The sequence below is a fragment of the Bacillus rossius genome, chromosome 2 (assembly GCF_032445375.1).
Source record: "Bacillus rossius redtenbacheri isolate Brsri chromosome 2, Brsri_v3, whole genome shotgun sequence".
Lineage (NCBI taxonomy): Eukaryota > Metazoa > Arthropoda > Insecta > Phasmatodea > Bacillidae > Bacillus > Bacillus rossius.
This window is the reverse complement of record NC_086331.1, coordinates 100,016,731-100,032,580: the sequence shown is the minus strand read 5'-3', so window position 1 is coordinate 100,032,580 and position 15,850 is coordinate 100,016,731. Positions and strand designations below refer to the sequence as shown.

Here is a 15,850-nt window from a genome sequence, read left to right as displayed (position 1 = left end):
CAATTTTTGGATGGTTGATTTTTGTTTTTATTGTGACATCGCTGGGTGATGTTCCTCAGCAATATTTGCTTAATCTCAAAAGTTTGTGCATATGGCTACGCACAACCTGCTACTTTTGAAGGACAGTGCAAGGTAAGTCAGCCGTTGCATACACTGCCTCGCCTTGGCTATGGGGCACTAAAATTTCCTGTGTGCAGTTGATTCAGGGTTCCTGGCAAATTACTACATGTTATTAGTGGCAACATTAGGCCAAGTTATATAGCAAGAAAAATACTTTGCAAAACCAAAGTATGAGATGCCAGAAAATTTGTAGCACTAATCATTGTAACTTCTAATTGTGTTGAAAGTTCTGCAAAGTTATTCATGGCTCATAAGTAGTGGGTGGGACCAGATGGACTTATAGTCTGTCTTAAATTCATGGCTTTCACACACAGTGACAGCCAGTGTAGTTGGGTCGCAACACATCATTATGCCTTCCCACTAGGCGAGAAGCTCCTTTCTTCACTGGGTCTCAATCACAAGTCCATGTAGCGTATCGCCTCATCTTCTGTCAGTTGCTCATAGAGTTTGCAGAGCGCCACCATTGCTCCCGGTGGTCCTCGTGTGAAACAAAAATTTCCCCAGCCAACAGCACGTACCGAAAGCTTGTTTCACCAATGATATGTTTTTCCAACGTTTGATTGTTTAACAAATAGCTGTAAACTTATTTTAAAAACTATTAAATTTTGGCAAGACTAAAAATAATGAAGGCTTTTGAAAAAAGCAAAGAATTAAGAGAAAAATATGCAGCAAGCACTAAGTGCCAACTTTAAAAAAAAATTATATTAGAAAATGTTACACTCAATGCCACACCATCCCATAAAGCTGAATTTTGGTACTTGATGAAATTTTGCATACTTACCAAAATAATTCTTGCGTCAAAAAACCATAAAAATCACTGTCCAAATTAGATTTTAAAAAATATCCCATCCTCTTTTCTCATCCCTTAAAGCAGAATATAGGTACTTCTTAATGAAATTTTGCATACTTGACAAAAATTACTGTCTAAATTTAATTTTTAAAAAAAAAAAAGGTAAAAGTAGATTTCTGAAAATCACCTCAACCTACATTCCCACATCTAAATAATAATAAAAATTAAATTTTGTACACTTGAATTCAAAATAAGACTTAATTTGTCTACATTTGATTATAAAAAATCTACTCATATCCCCATCCAACAGTAGTATAATTTCTGAAATAAACATTACTATTTGTAATTGAATCAGCCTGAGGTGAAAGGAACTAATACAAAATTTGTGTGTTTTTTGTTTATTAATATTTTAGAATCTATTTCCCTGTTTTTATTTACTGCAGAGAAATGAAAAGAATATCTAATTGTACAGTAATGTGAAACTCTATTATTTATATATTTTATGTCTGTGTGATTTAAAACATGTTTTTAGGTCTCTCCTGAAGAACTCATAAAGATTGACATAGTCGCTTTCACCTCAGGGTTATTCAATTTTACTACTCTTGTAAAAAAAAAAAGAAGAGGTTTTACACTGCATAAAACCTTGGTAATACCCTGATACTTCAACTTAAATGTTTATATACATATAATGAACTCATTATTTACTGTGCTGTAAAATATTTTTCTCTTACAAAAGTTATGTAATCAAATTTTGATAATTTTTTGTAAGTATTTCAAAATACTAGTTACGTGTGTTAAAGCAAAATAAGTTTTAACTTATAACACAATTACACATACTTATCGGTTTTTTAAATACTACTCCATGGACATATTTAAATTTAAATTATTATTTTTAACAATGTTATTTAAGTGCCTGACAAACGGTAAGATACCTTGAATGTCAGACGCTGTACATATATAAATACAACAAACAATAACCCGCTTTCACTCCCATTGTCCGAGTTTGCTTGGCTTATGGGTTTTAGCCATGCTAAGGTGAAAGAATCACGTTTTGGTTGACATTGTATTCGCCATTTCGGGGTAGCAGTCTCCTGCCTAGGGTCTTGGAAGTTCTCTTGCCTGAGAGGCGGGTGTTTCCTGATTTGGCTTCTTTCCTCATGTTTGGTCGAGCGGTTTGGCCAATCAGAGATGCACTTCTGTGATGGGTTGAAGCTGCTGGCAAGTCAGTGGCCAAACCACCCTGTCAATCAGAAGAGAGAAAAAACATCTCAGGCGAGAGTATTTAAGACAAATGAACTTACAAGACTGCTGACCTAAAGATATTGACGGCAATGTCAACAAAAACTTCAGTGATCCCTTCGCCTTTGACACAGCTAGAAACCTTCAAGCCAAGCAACCTTAAACCAAGGGATGGATTGCATACATGAATTTAAAATGAATATAATACATAAACACAAAGACAAAAGCAACAGGGCTAATTATATGAATAAATGTACTTGATAAATATATTGAATCTGGATAAAAGACAATTATAAAATTCAGATTTCAGGAATGTCATATGTTTATTTTAGTTTTTTTTTTTTCGTGTTACACTATGTCAAAGTGTTTTGTTCTATTGTAGGTTTCTACCAATGATTGGAAAAAGGGTTCTTGATTTTAATAAAAATTTTAGTCTATAGACTACAACTTTCCGTATGAATGTGTCTACATTATTTAAGCCTAAATGTATTGTCCAAAATGTTACCAATATTAACACTTAGTAGGTCTATAATGAGTGTACTGCAATTCACTCGTAGGCCTAGGCACATTTGATTACTTAGCATATACATAAACACTTAAAATTATTTTTCATCATTCAATCAAATTTTTAAGATCCCAAAATAAATGTTACTCTTAATGATTGACTACTGAAATAATGCCTCTCCAACACAAACTGATTTTTACTTTTTTTTATGTATCCTTTACAATAATTCAAAAGTACAGTTGCCTCCATCGTCTGAACACAAAAAAAAATACACGTCATAAATTCAAATTAAGTCGCTCAAAACATCTGTGTTAACTCATAAAAAAAAACATACTGTTCGTGGGTACCAACAGTTTAAAATTATATACTGTTAGTAAGTAAAGCCTGTGGTTTCTGGCAACTCACAATACAAGCCAAAGGACTGTGTCCTCTGAACAATAACAAAGTTACTCTATCATCGTTGTGGGTTGTTACCGACGACTGTGGCCAAATTTCCAATTAAAATATCTGAAACACACACAAGTTTGAATATAAATGGTACAGCCCTAACCACAGTCACAAAATTATCTGCCTATACATTTTTTGTTAAATATGAGCATCTGAAACGAAAGCTCTTGGTATCTCATACAGACGCTGACCAACTCCATGGCTGTCCTTCTCTTCCGAGAAAGAGAAGAATGCTCATTGACGTAATTTCCAACCATCACAAAAGTGCACAAAAAATTAGCCAATCAGGGTCATATAGCAATATGCTACTTGGCCAACTCGTGAGACTTTTCCACGCACAGACATTTTCTCTCGTTCTCTCACACTTATAAAACCATTGCATCAGCTCAATTGTTCTAGAAATTTCTAGACTAATCCCTATATCGACAAATTTACAAATCAAAGAAATACAACAGATTTTTAAAATATTTAAATGCACAAAAATGTAACAACACAAATAGGTAAAAATAACTTTAAATGACCTATGCACCATAAAGCACGCAAATCATCAGGAACATTAATAAAACACCAAATAATGTAAATTATTATCAATGAACACATTGCAAAAACACATACTTCTCAAAAAGAACATAGCTGTTATTTACATAATATCAACAATACTTCACCAAGTACTTGTGTAAATTCAAACAAACATAATCAACATTTCAATGCACTTATTAATAATCTTAAATATCTGTTAACACCCAAAAATTTAGATTCCCTGTCACACTGGAATAATTCCAAAATTATATTCTCACAAATCCAACTTTAAACTTGTCATAGGTACAACCAATATTCTTATTTAAATCCCAAAACCTTTTATGTAGATACAGTAAAACCTCACTAACTCGACAGTCCGTGTAACTTGACAGTCAGCGGTGGCTTAGATTACTGGTATTTCGACTTTAAAGTACGACAGAACAAGCTGAGGCAGGCGAAGAGTCGATCTAGTGCACACCTTAAGACTGTCCTAGGTCAACGCACTGGGCGCCTATTGTTCCCCAGGTAGCTCGCTATTGTTTACTTACTGCTGCCGCACCCGCATCCCTAACCTTTCACTTTCTCTTGTGCCTGCTCAGTTTAGCATTGGAGGTGAACACGTTCAGTTGTGTTTTGAAGTCAGTTTCAGTATGCTATACTAGTTTGTTTGGTTTGTTTGGTTTGTTTATTTAATTACATTAGTTTATTTTTAGTAGGTGAGTGGATTAGAATCATGTCGGAGAAAAAAGGAAGCAAGTGTTGGTTTCAATGGAACTGAAATTAGATGCGTTGAAAAGACTGGAAAAATGTGATAAACGTGAATAAAATAACGTTAGAATTAAATTTTGGGCGGTCTGCAGTGCTTGGTTGGAAGAACAAAAGATCAGAGTATGAATCATGGTGTTTAAAAAGAATTTGTACAAAAGCCATTAAGGAGAGAAAAACAATGAAATGTTCAGAATATGGAAAGGTAAGTGAAGCTTTGTATCAGTGGTTTCGGGTGCAAAGGGACAAAGGCGCACCTATATTGGGGCCTATCCTACAAGGAAAAGCACTGAAGTTTTAAGAGAATTAAAAGAAGAGGGAGAGTCCAGATTTACAGCAAGTAATGGCTGGTTAGACAGGTGGAAACAGCGGTATGGTGTGAAACAACTCGGTATCTGCGGTGAAAAATTATCTGCTGACCCTAACACAGTAGGTGTGTTTAAGGTTAAATTTCAAGAACTTATTGAAAATTAAAAGCCTACTGGGGATCAAATTTATAATTGTGATGAAACTGGCCTAAATAATCGTAAGCTTCCAACTAAAGATTTAACTTTAAAAAGTGAAAAATCCGCCCCAGGTTACAAAAAATGTAAAGAGCGAGTCACTATTCCTGCATATAGCAATGCAACAGGAGAGCACAAGTTTAAATTAGCCATTATACGGAAAGCAAAAAAACCAAGATGTTTCAAACATGTGAAGAGCACAATCAATGGCTATGATTTGCCTGTGTGGGATAGAACACAGAGTAATGTGTGGATGCAAGAATTAATGTTTAAGAAGTGGTTTTTCCAATAATTTGTGCCCAAGGTAGAGCAGTTTTTAAAATCAAAAAAATCTTCCCAGAAAAGCATTTCTTGTCCTGGACAATGCTATGACTCATCCAGATGCTCAATATTTAAAGGACAAAGAGATGAAGGCCATCTTTCTTCCCCCTAATGCCACTTCTCTGATTCAGCCGATGGATCAAGTCCTTTGGGTAGCTTTGAGAAAAAGATATAGACGTAAGCTCCTTTCATCTTAAATATTTGCGATGCAAGAAGGTAATTATTTAATAACTAAGCTAAAACAGATTGATTTAATAGATGTTATTGGCAGGGTCAGTTAGTGTTGGAATGAACTAGAGCCAATAACTTTCGTTAGTATGTGGAGGAAATTTTTGGAAAATTTTAGATCATTTAGGCAATGAATTTCCTGAATAACAAGAGGAACGTGGTCGCCTGAATGAGGAAATTTCCAGGATGTGAAGAAACTGTAGATGTCAGATTGGATGAATCTTGATGGGGCTAATGAACCACTAGGAGCAGATGAAGTTGTTGCTGCTGTAAAAAGCCGAGGGAACAGAGGAAGAAAAAGGTGACTCAAGATGACATGGAGAGTAATCAACAAGAAGAAAGGAGAGGGTCACAGTGAGGGTGTGAAATATACAAGGATTGTCTGCAATGGATGTCTTATTCCTCGGCAACTTCATGACGAAGCAGCCAGGCACCGAATTGAGAATGAAAAACCAGCTTCAATTAAACTGTTTTTTTAGAACATTTAATTTTAATTGTTTAGTTTTTGAGATTTCTTTGTGAATTGTACATACAACTACATATTTGTAAGAAATACAATTATACTTGTAACTTAATTCTATCATCTTTTAATTTACTAAATCCCATTAAAAATTCCAATGTTCTGGGTAACTTGACAACCCCCAAACTCGACATCTTAATTCCATAGTCATGGTGTGACAAATACTTCATACACAAATATTGTACATTTCTACTTTCCAAAATATTTATGTGAACAACTGGCCTCTGTAGGCTTCAGAATGGATCTTTCCGGTCAGTAGTGACAAATAATACACCACAAAGATTAAGGGTAGGAGCAGCGAATGAGAAGTTATCCTTTGTGCCCTTGCAAAAAAAAAAACATCGGGCTCATGCCGGAAAAATATTTAAATTGCCTCCCAGCTAGCCTTACAAACAACACACTAGACACATCTGCTATTTAGGACAAATACAACAATTCATCTATACTTGGCCACCCTGGGCACAACCGATTCTGCAGTTTCAAAACTCGACAATATGTCATCCGGTATATTTCAGAACTACAATACACGCATCTAATATAGAATGTTGATATACCTGCTATTTTAATTCAAACATTTTAATTCCTTCTCAAAATTAAAAAGCTCTCTGATGTCCACTTTCTAGAATGCCTCAAACAGTGTCATTAATTAATCTTCTAATGCAGAACCTTGATACATTACATGTTTACCTTCATCACTCATCAATAATTCCTCCCCCTACTGTGAGTAACAACTACTTCTACTTTATCTTTTAAAAAATGAGGGTGGGACCAGCCAAGGAGGAAGAATGACCACATTAAAAAAAATTAGCCATGCTACTGCAAAACACATTTACAGTTAACCTTCATGCCGCCCTGCTACTTCTCAGAAAAAGATGACTACAACATATGCCACAGCAAAACTTTGTAAGGATGTCATACTGCCTCTTAACTGTTAAACACTTACACAGACCATTTTGCTTTTACAATAAAACATCTTCAAAATGTACTTAGAATAACATACACAACTTACTCTCGAGCACAGAAAAACAGTTAATTAATTATAAACATTTTGATGTTCAAAAAACTCAACTCCTGTAAAGTCCTGTAAAATAAAAAATCTTAGGCTCCTCTCAAATGTTACTTAACCTTTTTTAAATTCTCTCATTTCTATGGAATAAAAACCTTTTCGTAAAATTCCATTTAATATCTTCCCATGGCACAACATTAATCGAACAAAGCATAGCTGTTCTTTACAAAATGTTAATTGGAAACCTCTAAATTGTAAACTTCCTTGCCAGTAGTCTGGACAAAAACTAAATCTCTTTAAAGAAATAATTATTAAAAAAATTGTCATAATAAAAATGTATTGCCAGGGTTGTAAATTACATAGTCTTTAAAAACAACAATATTATTTGTAATAAAAAACACTATAAAAAACCTATATGTAATTCAGTGTAGAAAAAAAGTTATGAAACTATTAAGAAAGGTAAATTTGCAAAAAATGAACTGGTCAGTATTCCACAGTATGAGTTGTTTGGATGGCAACCAAGGTATTGGTAGGCCTTTCCAATAGCTAATCTAACATCTCCTAATGATACAACATACAAACTACTTTCCCCAACAAAAATGTAAACAAACCAAAAGAATGTTAAAAAAAAATTTAAATTCAAAAAATTACTGCCTTATGGGCTGAAAAAACCTACTTGAAACAAAAAACTCAAAGTCCCTATGAGCATGAAGCACTTAGAAAAAGTAATAGCCCTCCTAAAATCTGGCTCCGTTACGTAGACAACACCTTCACTGTGTGGCACCATGGACTTGAAACTTTGGAGGAATTTGTGAACCACCATAACTCTCTGAGGCCATCAATAAAGTTCACCTATGAAAAAGAAACCAATGGTAGCATTCCTTTCCTGGATGTACTAGTCAGTAGAAAAAACAACAGCCTGGAAACTAAAGTACACAGGAAACCTACGCACACAGACCAATACCTTAATTTTGCATCCAACCATCCCAAAACAACAAAAACTGGCATAATTTATAACGGTTCATTATATACAAAAATAAAAAGATGTTCTTCCTTTTTTCATTTGAGAGTTTTATTGTCCGAAAGACGAAACAAACGCATCCAATCACTTTCAATGTTTTACTCACTCATTCAACACATATATCCGACTGTCGAAAAATGCTCGCAGCTCGGGTGATGAAAATTAACGAAAACAAACGTAGCTGAAATCCTTCAGTAAACTCTTACTGTAAGTACATGAAAACAGCGCGACCTCAAACAGGGCCGCACCCAGCGAAATAGAATTTCGCCACGAGCCAAAACGCCGATGTCGGTAGCCACAATTTCTAATTAGATGTCCGAATGAAATAAAAAAAATTAAGTTAACTTAAAACTCGGCATGGCTCTGACCACCAACGTTTAAATTTTCTCTCCTGCAATTACTACATATATGGCGAGCAGCCACCTAACGCGCCCTCCTGGTGCAGCGATCGACGGACGACTGGTGAACTTATGACACCGTCTCCTCCACGCAGGGAGGAGAAGTCACATGCCCTCACCGACCAATCACACTCACGCTTCATTCACACTACACATCACAAGCCAATAGGAAAACAGAACACACATTGAAAACAGTCTTCTACAAATAGAGCCAGGGACTTCACATTCTCCTTCTCTCTCCCACACTGTGAGACAGCAGTTATCACACAGTTCCCACGACCAGTGGTGAATCCCAGCTTTTATCTCTGTTGGCGGGGAATCACTGTTTCTTTCTCACTCCACGACCAGTGGTAAATCCCAGCTTTTATCTCTGTTGGCGGGGAATCACTGTTTCTTTCTCACTTGCACTTACAGGCCTCTTATGCCTCTCTCTAATACATCCCACACCAAGTCTATTGTTCTATAACCTTATGTACCAGCAATCATAATACAAATTACTTGACAAAATTAAACTTATTTAGAAAAACCTGAAAAAGTAGGCCAAAACAGGCAAAATCTAGTACAGTGGCTTATTTGTGAATAATTACATAAAAATTAGTTATGATTGAAAATGTCTGTTAAAATTTAAAGTACTCTCTTAAAACACACAGCAAGTGAAAAATATCAACCCTAAAATACATAAAAACTGTAAAAATAATCTTATTGAGACTTTTTAAGAAATGTTTACATTCATGAAAATAGTTTAAAAGAAAAATATTTAGCTATGAGGGCAGGGGTCTTGCAACATTACAAATTCACACACTAACCAACCAAGCTGAGATTATTTGTTCTGAAGAAAAATCTATTGCGGTTGAACACAATCATATAAAAAAGCCAATGGTTACCCTGTTAACACCATCAAACAGCATATGAAATCCAACAAAACACTCAAATCCACAGAAACCGAGAAACCGGCAGGAACCCTAGTCATTCCGTATGTTCAAGGGCTTTCAGAAAAAATAAGACGCCTGGGAAACAAATATGGACTTAAAACAGCATTCCGTTCTAAATCTACTATTAAAAGTATTGTTACCAAAGTGAAACCAGCCACAGAAAAATAGCAAACCCACAACTGTATGTATCAGATCCCATGTGAATGTGGCCACATGTACGTAGGTGCAACTGGCAGAGCTCTATCCACCCGAATCAAAGAACACAAAAACAACTGCAAGAAGTGTGAAACCCTAAAATCCAGACTTGCTGAACATACATGGGAAAATAGCCACAAAATTCTCTGGGAAGACTCCACACCACTCATACAGGAACCAGATAAAATATAAAGGAAAATAAAAGAATCAGCCTTCATTATTAGCAATAAAAATATTTTCAGCCAGCAGAGCATTGAATTAAAAAATATGTGGATCCCTTTGATTAAGAGAGAAACATCCCTGCAGCACAAAACAATAGCCAATACTCAACCTACCATAACCAATCCGCTTTAACTCTATGGTGTACAGCCAATGGGGAGACAGCTTGTCTGCCATTGGCTGAGCAAGATGTAGTCCATTCTCTGATAAATACCCTCATTTTTCCAGCTTCTACTCAGTCGCACCTGGTTTTCGTACCATGTGCATCTCTGCCTTAGGACGAGAGCAGATAGCAGTTCCCGAAACGTCGCTTGTTTCTGTTTTGGAAAACTATTGTGTTTGTTTCGTCTTTTCGTTTTGTCGTGTTTTTGTGTCGTTTCAACTGTTGCGCTGAATTTTTTTGGGTTCAATATTTTTGTGCTGTCATCATTTGTGGGGGTTTTTTTTTTTTTCATTTTGTCGTGTTTTTGTCTCGTTTCAACTGTTGTGCTGAATTTTTTTTTGTGCTATCATCATTTGTGGGGGGTTTTTCGTTCTCTGTCAATTTTTCTTTGTTTGTTGACCCTATTCCTGTTTATGCAATATTATGTGGTGTTTATATCCTGTTGACTACAGCAATTTTTTGCTTTATTTGTGTTTTTGTCTTTTGGGTTTTTGTAGTTTTCTTCTACAGACATACATGTGCTTAGCAATGGCGTATGTCCAAAAGCTTACATCAAGTCAAACTATGAGTATACTGTCAAAACTTCAATAAAATTCAAATGACATAAACTGAAAAGCGTAACCACACTACGAACCATACCTTCTATAACAACAAATACTTAGGGTAATGACCGGAAAGGGGTCCACGGATAACTGAAAAAGTCGATGAAAGCAATTTAAAAAAAAAATTATCCCACCTATTTAGACAGACACTGTAATACCTGTCCATCAAAGTAACGCCCTAATTCCTTCCAGTAAAACAGAGTGCTAATCAAAACAGTCTCATACTTTTTTTCCCCTTAAGAGAGTATTTTAATCCAAATAATTTGGTTTCCAAATAGTTAAGTATAATTGCTACTACCATTTTAATCAACACACTACTCTCATATAAAATTAATTTACAGTACTAATACATATGTAAATACATTTGAAGTACATTTAAATAATTGTTAAATGAAATTTAGAGGTTAAGAAACCTAAAATTAAATTTAAAAATTCACATACTGCATTGCTTACATAATAGGGGCTTGGACATAACATTCTTTTCCTATGTAGGCACTACTAACATTTCTGAGTAACAAAACAATAATGTTATTGATACAGGAGTTATATTTCAGTTCTAGTAAGAATTTAAAAAGCATAAACTTAACATTTTCTATTATTAGAAAGATTATTTAACCTGTTAACGTTGTTTACTAAATGTGTGTCTCCCATGATTTGCCACTAGCGCATCCTATTGGCGCAAGGTAAACTAGCCCTGAAAGTTTCTAGCTTTTCTCTCCAGAGCTGCTGTTGACATGCAGGATGGTGGAATACAAACGTTTGCTGAACACTTGGGCATCATCGGAAATAATTATGCAATGAAGGAAGGGAATAGCCTTTTAAGAAAAACTAAATATTGTTTGTTGATTCATCACGTTATTAATTTGTTCCATTACTAATTCATTGCATTACTAATTCATTGTATTTAGTGCTACCCAAGTAACTTTGCCATTGTGCGCGCACTGAAATGGTGAAATATGGTACTGTTAATCCGCAATACAGATAACCCACACCCGGATAATCGTGAGTTTAATGTATAAGGATTTCTCTAAGCAAATCTATACCACAAATGGCCAGAATAATTATAAATAACATGTGATAAACAACCAAATTTTTTTTAAGAACGAGTGCATTCATGTTAATTGGTGGTTGTGACTGTACATTTTAAAGGCTACACCATCAAAGTTTCATAAATTGGTTTGATAATATTTACACCACATTTTCCGTTGTGATGTTTTTTGAGCGCTGAATGTAGAGCATTGTGAACTTTAGGCTCAACCGATGGAATCTGTGGTGTATAACAGTGATCTTGGACTGACATAGCATAAGCAGACACATCTAGAATCTATGCTGACTTTATGTAGATCATTGTAATCAGATGTAAATATGTCATACATGTAAGAAAAATTATGCTGTTTCTAGTGTTACTCCACTTCCTACATTAAATACGTACCCATTTTTAAATGTTTCAAAGGCCCATATTTAAATTTTGTTCTTTAATAATTCTTTTTTATGTCAGAATTACTTGATATATTAAAATCAGGTTTTATTTACTACAACACCTATTTCTATTTGACCTTAGTTTTTTAATATTTAACTTTAAATACCAGTATATATTTTCCAGTCATTATTAAAAAGCAACAGAGCTGTGTCAGCAACTGCATAAAATACTATATTGTGGCCACCACAGTAACCATAACCATTTGCGTTTAAAAGCAGGTAGCAAAATTAAAAATTTAATTTTTCTGACTAGAAAGAAAATTCTTTTACCGGAAGAATAGTGTCAAATTATTCCAGCCAATATAAATGAGCCTAATTTTTTGTCAACTCTTGGTCGCTTTGTGCAATTGAATAAATTACATTTATACATTCTTTGGTATGGAATCCAACATTTGGATGTCTAATTGATAGATCAATTTTGAATCGAGATGGGGTTAAACTCTGTTTCAGAGTCCCAATGGCACGACTTGCCATATTTTGTTATTGTGGATCAGAGCATTAGTGTGTTAAAAAATTAACCAGTGAAGTCCTTGGTATTTGTTTGTATTAATTGGAAGTGTTTTATAATTGTCTGGGCATGTAGTCACCATCTTTAGTGTTTTTAATATCTTTAAATAGACAGCTGCCTTAGTGTTAAAATGTGTAGGTTTACCATTACGTTAATGCAATGGAACTAGTGTTTTACATTAAACCAACCCTCTACTAAATTCTTATTGAATAAATGTATATTTTAGTATTTTAGAAAAAACATTAAAATATAATTATTGTTAAGTGTGTCCTTTTCTTGTGTAAGGACACAGTTTATGAACCAGCGACACCTTTCAAAACCTTATAAATAATAACTTATGTTTTTTAGAATTTACATGCTTTTCAGCCCTACATTTATTATTATTTTTGTTAACATTTATGCAAACATTTTGAAGGCAAATTTTTGTGACAAGATCATGCCAAGTTTTCTTTGTAACTTATTTTTGTGTGCTGTATTATGTTTATAATTACCATTTGTGCCTTATTTTTTGTTTTACAGACTTTGGAAACTTGTATAAATGTCACTGAAACAACCTACCAAGAAAAGATTGAAACATTGTCATCCCTTTGGATCGACTTTTTTGAAAGCACAAGAAATGCTTCTGAAGAAACAAAAATATACTTGTTGGAAATGCTTTTTCAGTAAGTTCTTTTTAAAAAGTACATTATATTAATGCTTTTAATTTTGTTGGTTTTGTTTTCTGTATTTATGAAACATTGGTTGTAATAAAACTTACATATCAGTAGCTAGTGTACAGATTTTGTAAAGTGATTATAAAAAAATGGTAGCTTATTTGTCAGAAGTATTATTACTTAACATTGCTTTCATTTATAAAAAATAATTTTGTCAGTCTATTTTATGAAATTTTTAGTGATGCATATATCTACTTAAACTATAAGTTTCATTCACTATTTAGTTATTAGGTACATGTAAAGAAAGTGTTGATTAAGTAGTAGTTTTTAATTTAACATTATACGTTTTATGTACATTGTGTACTCTGTGTACATTGTACAATTGTGTACAATGTTTATGAATAACATGGTTATCATTTAAAATCTAAAGTAATTTTGATTTTGCTAATCATTATGACAAATAAAGTGCCTTTTGTTATTACAGAATTCAAAGTGGGTCTTTTTTTCTGTTCTTACGGAATAATTTTGGCAAATTGGCAGAGGGATGGAAAAGTGGGACCATGTTGTCGCCAAAGTTTGGCAGTGATTGAGAACAGTGGTGAGTCGGTTGTGAGATAGTGAAATTTGGGTGGAAGTGCTTGATTGGGCCAGTTGGTGGTGGAGTGTACAATTTGTGAGTAGTAAAATCTCACAGTCCTGTTAAGAAGTCAGCAGATGGTGCTGGGCAATTAACTTTTTAGTGGTTACTGATTCTAAAATTACATTAGTGGTCAGCTGACAAGTTGCAGCAGCTGAGTAGCTGTTTTCAAATGTTTTTTATGTGCTAGCTTTGAACTGTTGTCTTACTCTGGATTGTTTGATATACAGGATCTTACTCTAGATTATTTGATTTACAGAATGTCCCGTAACTCAACGTTGAGTTGAGAACATTTGATGGACAAATTAATCACTGTTCTGAATCAAAACACCAAAACTCATAAAGTATCATAGTTTTCAAGTTAATGTTTTTTTTTTTAATCTCTACCTACCCTGCACCAAATTGTTAGATAATGTGACCAAAACATTATCTTCCCCAACCATAAACAACCATACTATTTTTAATTCAAAATAAAACCAAACCATCTTTATTTGAAGTGTGGGGGGGGGGGGGGGGGGTGAAATTATTTGCCCAACTTCTGCGGCAAAAATTTTTAATGGGGTAGCTTGGACTTTTCACACTGTTAAAAATTTTTTTTTTGCTAACTTAACAAGTTATTAGTTTTAATTAGCCATATTTTCAAATTACTTGCTAAGTTAGTGAAGAATTTTTTTTACAGCTTGACTAGTCAAATTTACCAGATTTAAAAATTTGGCTGCCAGATAGGACTGTCAAATAAATTTTTCCAGATAGGGCTGTCAAATAAATTTTTCCAGATAGGACTGTCAAATAAATTTTTCCAGATAAGACTGTCAAATAAATTTTTCCCACAAAATTATAGCATATTTTTTGTTGGTGTTATCAATAGTAGGGTTATTTATATTTGTGTAGCAAAGGTTTTTAGTCACAGTATCTAATAATTTGGTGCAGGATAGATATTTAAAAACTTTTGAAAAATGCCATTAACTCAAAAACTATGACACTTTGAATTTTAGTTTTTTTATTCAAAAACTGTAATTTACTGCCCTATACACTGTTCTAGGGTTTACATTGAGTTATCGGGCATTACAAATAGGTTTTCCATAAATCACTAAGCCAGTACCTTGAAATCATTACTAAATAGTATATTGATATTATGAAACAATTATTTTGCAATGAAATAACTCACAATTATAAGAGAGTACTATGGTTCAGACAATTCCAAAGTGGATTCCATTTGTTGCATAAAGAACATTGATCTTAAAAGGCGTTCATTCCATGCGGGCTAGTTAACAAGAAAAACAACTACTTTAGTATTAAGCAAGTGTTCAAGCAATACAATACAACAAATATATGTCATTTACATGGGAAAAAAAATTTCTTGCCAGATAATTAAAGATATGTATGTCATAGTATAAAAATGTTATTTAAACACATGTGTTGAGGCCCTATACTTCTGCAAGTGTTACGGTTTTAAGCATTTTATATTCGCTGAATTCAGTTCAGAACCAAATTGTAAACCATTTGGCCTGCTAAAATTAAAAATATGTTTTATGGAATTTAATTTGACATGTTCTCAAAATGGTAACTAACTCTGCGGAATAGCCATTGCATAAGGGTCAAAATCAACTTGTAACAACCCAGATTACAGCCTTCCCCATGACAATCCAGTAATAATAATTTGTTATAAATTTTTGTCATATTTTAGGTTTGGACATTAAATGATGTAAAGTTTTTCCTTTTAGAAGTAATTTTGAACTGACCATGTCATGTTTTTTTTTTAATTTTTTATTTATTTATTTATTTGAATTTGTCACATGCTGTAATACAGGAACACAGCTATCACTACCAGTGTATGGACTCCCACCTCCGTCGGTACCATAGGAGGAAAACATCTACAGATGGCCAGCAAACGAGAGCAAGAGTACCTCACACTAGCAGTGATAATAACAAAACAGACAAAACACTAACAAAGGTTAAAGAACCATTACACATAACACACAAAACATATAGGTAAAATCATATTATTAAATGTTAAGAGAGATTGAAGGAAAAATAATATAGCTATGACAGACATAAATCAGAATATATATAATTAAAC

The 15,850-nt window shown here is 33.9% G+C and overlaps 1 protein-coding gene and 1 long non-coding RNA gene across 5 annotated transcripts in view; one reads left to right on the top strand and one right to left on the bottom strand.

Annotated features, from left to right (window-relative positions):
• The window catches only part of LOC134529513 (uncharacterized), a 159,521-nt gene that overhangs the window by 55,073 nt on the left and 88,598 nt on the right, over positions 1-15,850 (top strand). For 2 of the 4 annotated variants that reach the window (XM_063363674.1, XM_063363675.1), the window contains 2 exons: positions 13,000-13,142; positions 13,618-13,731. Coding sequence is in view for 2 of the 4 variants with exons in the window: in XM_063363671.1 (XP_063219741.1) it covers positions 13,000-13,142 (143 nt within the window). In the remaining 2 variants the exon portion in view is untranslated. The remainder of the gene's footprint in view (positions 1-12,999; positions 13,143-13,617; positions 13,732-15,850) is intronic. The other 2 variants (XM_063363671.1, XM_063363673.1) reach the window with 1 other exon arrangement.
• LOC134529512 (uncharacterized) lies at positions 2,472-8,525 on the bottom strand. The gene is made up of 2 exons (XR_010074619.1): positions 8,091-8,525; positions 2,472-3,161 (listed from the first exon to the last, which is right to left on the bottom strand). It is a non-coding gene; the product is annotated as an uncharacterized LOC134529512 (long non-coding RNA).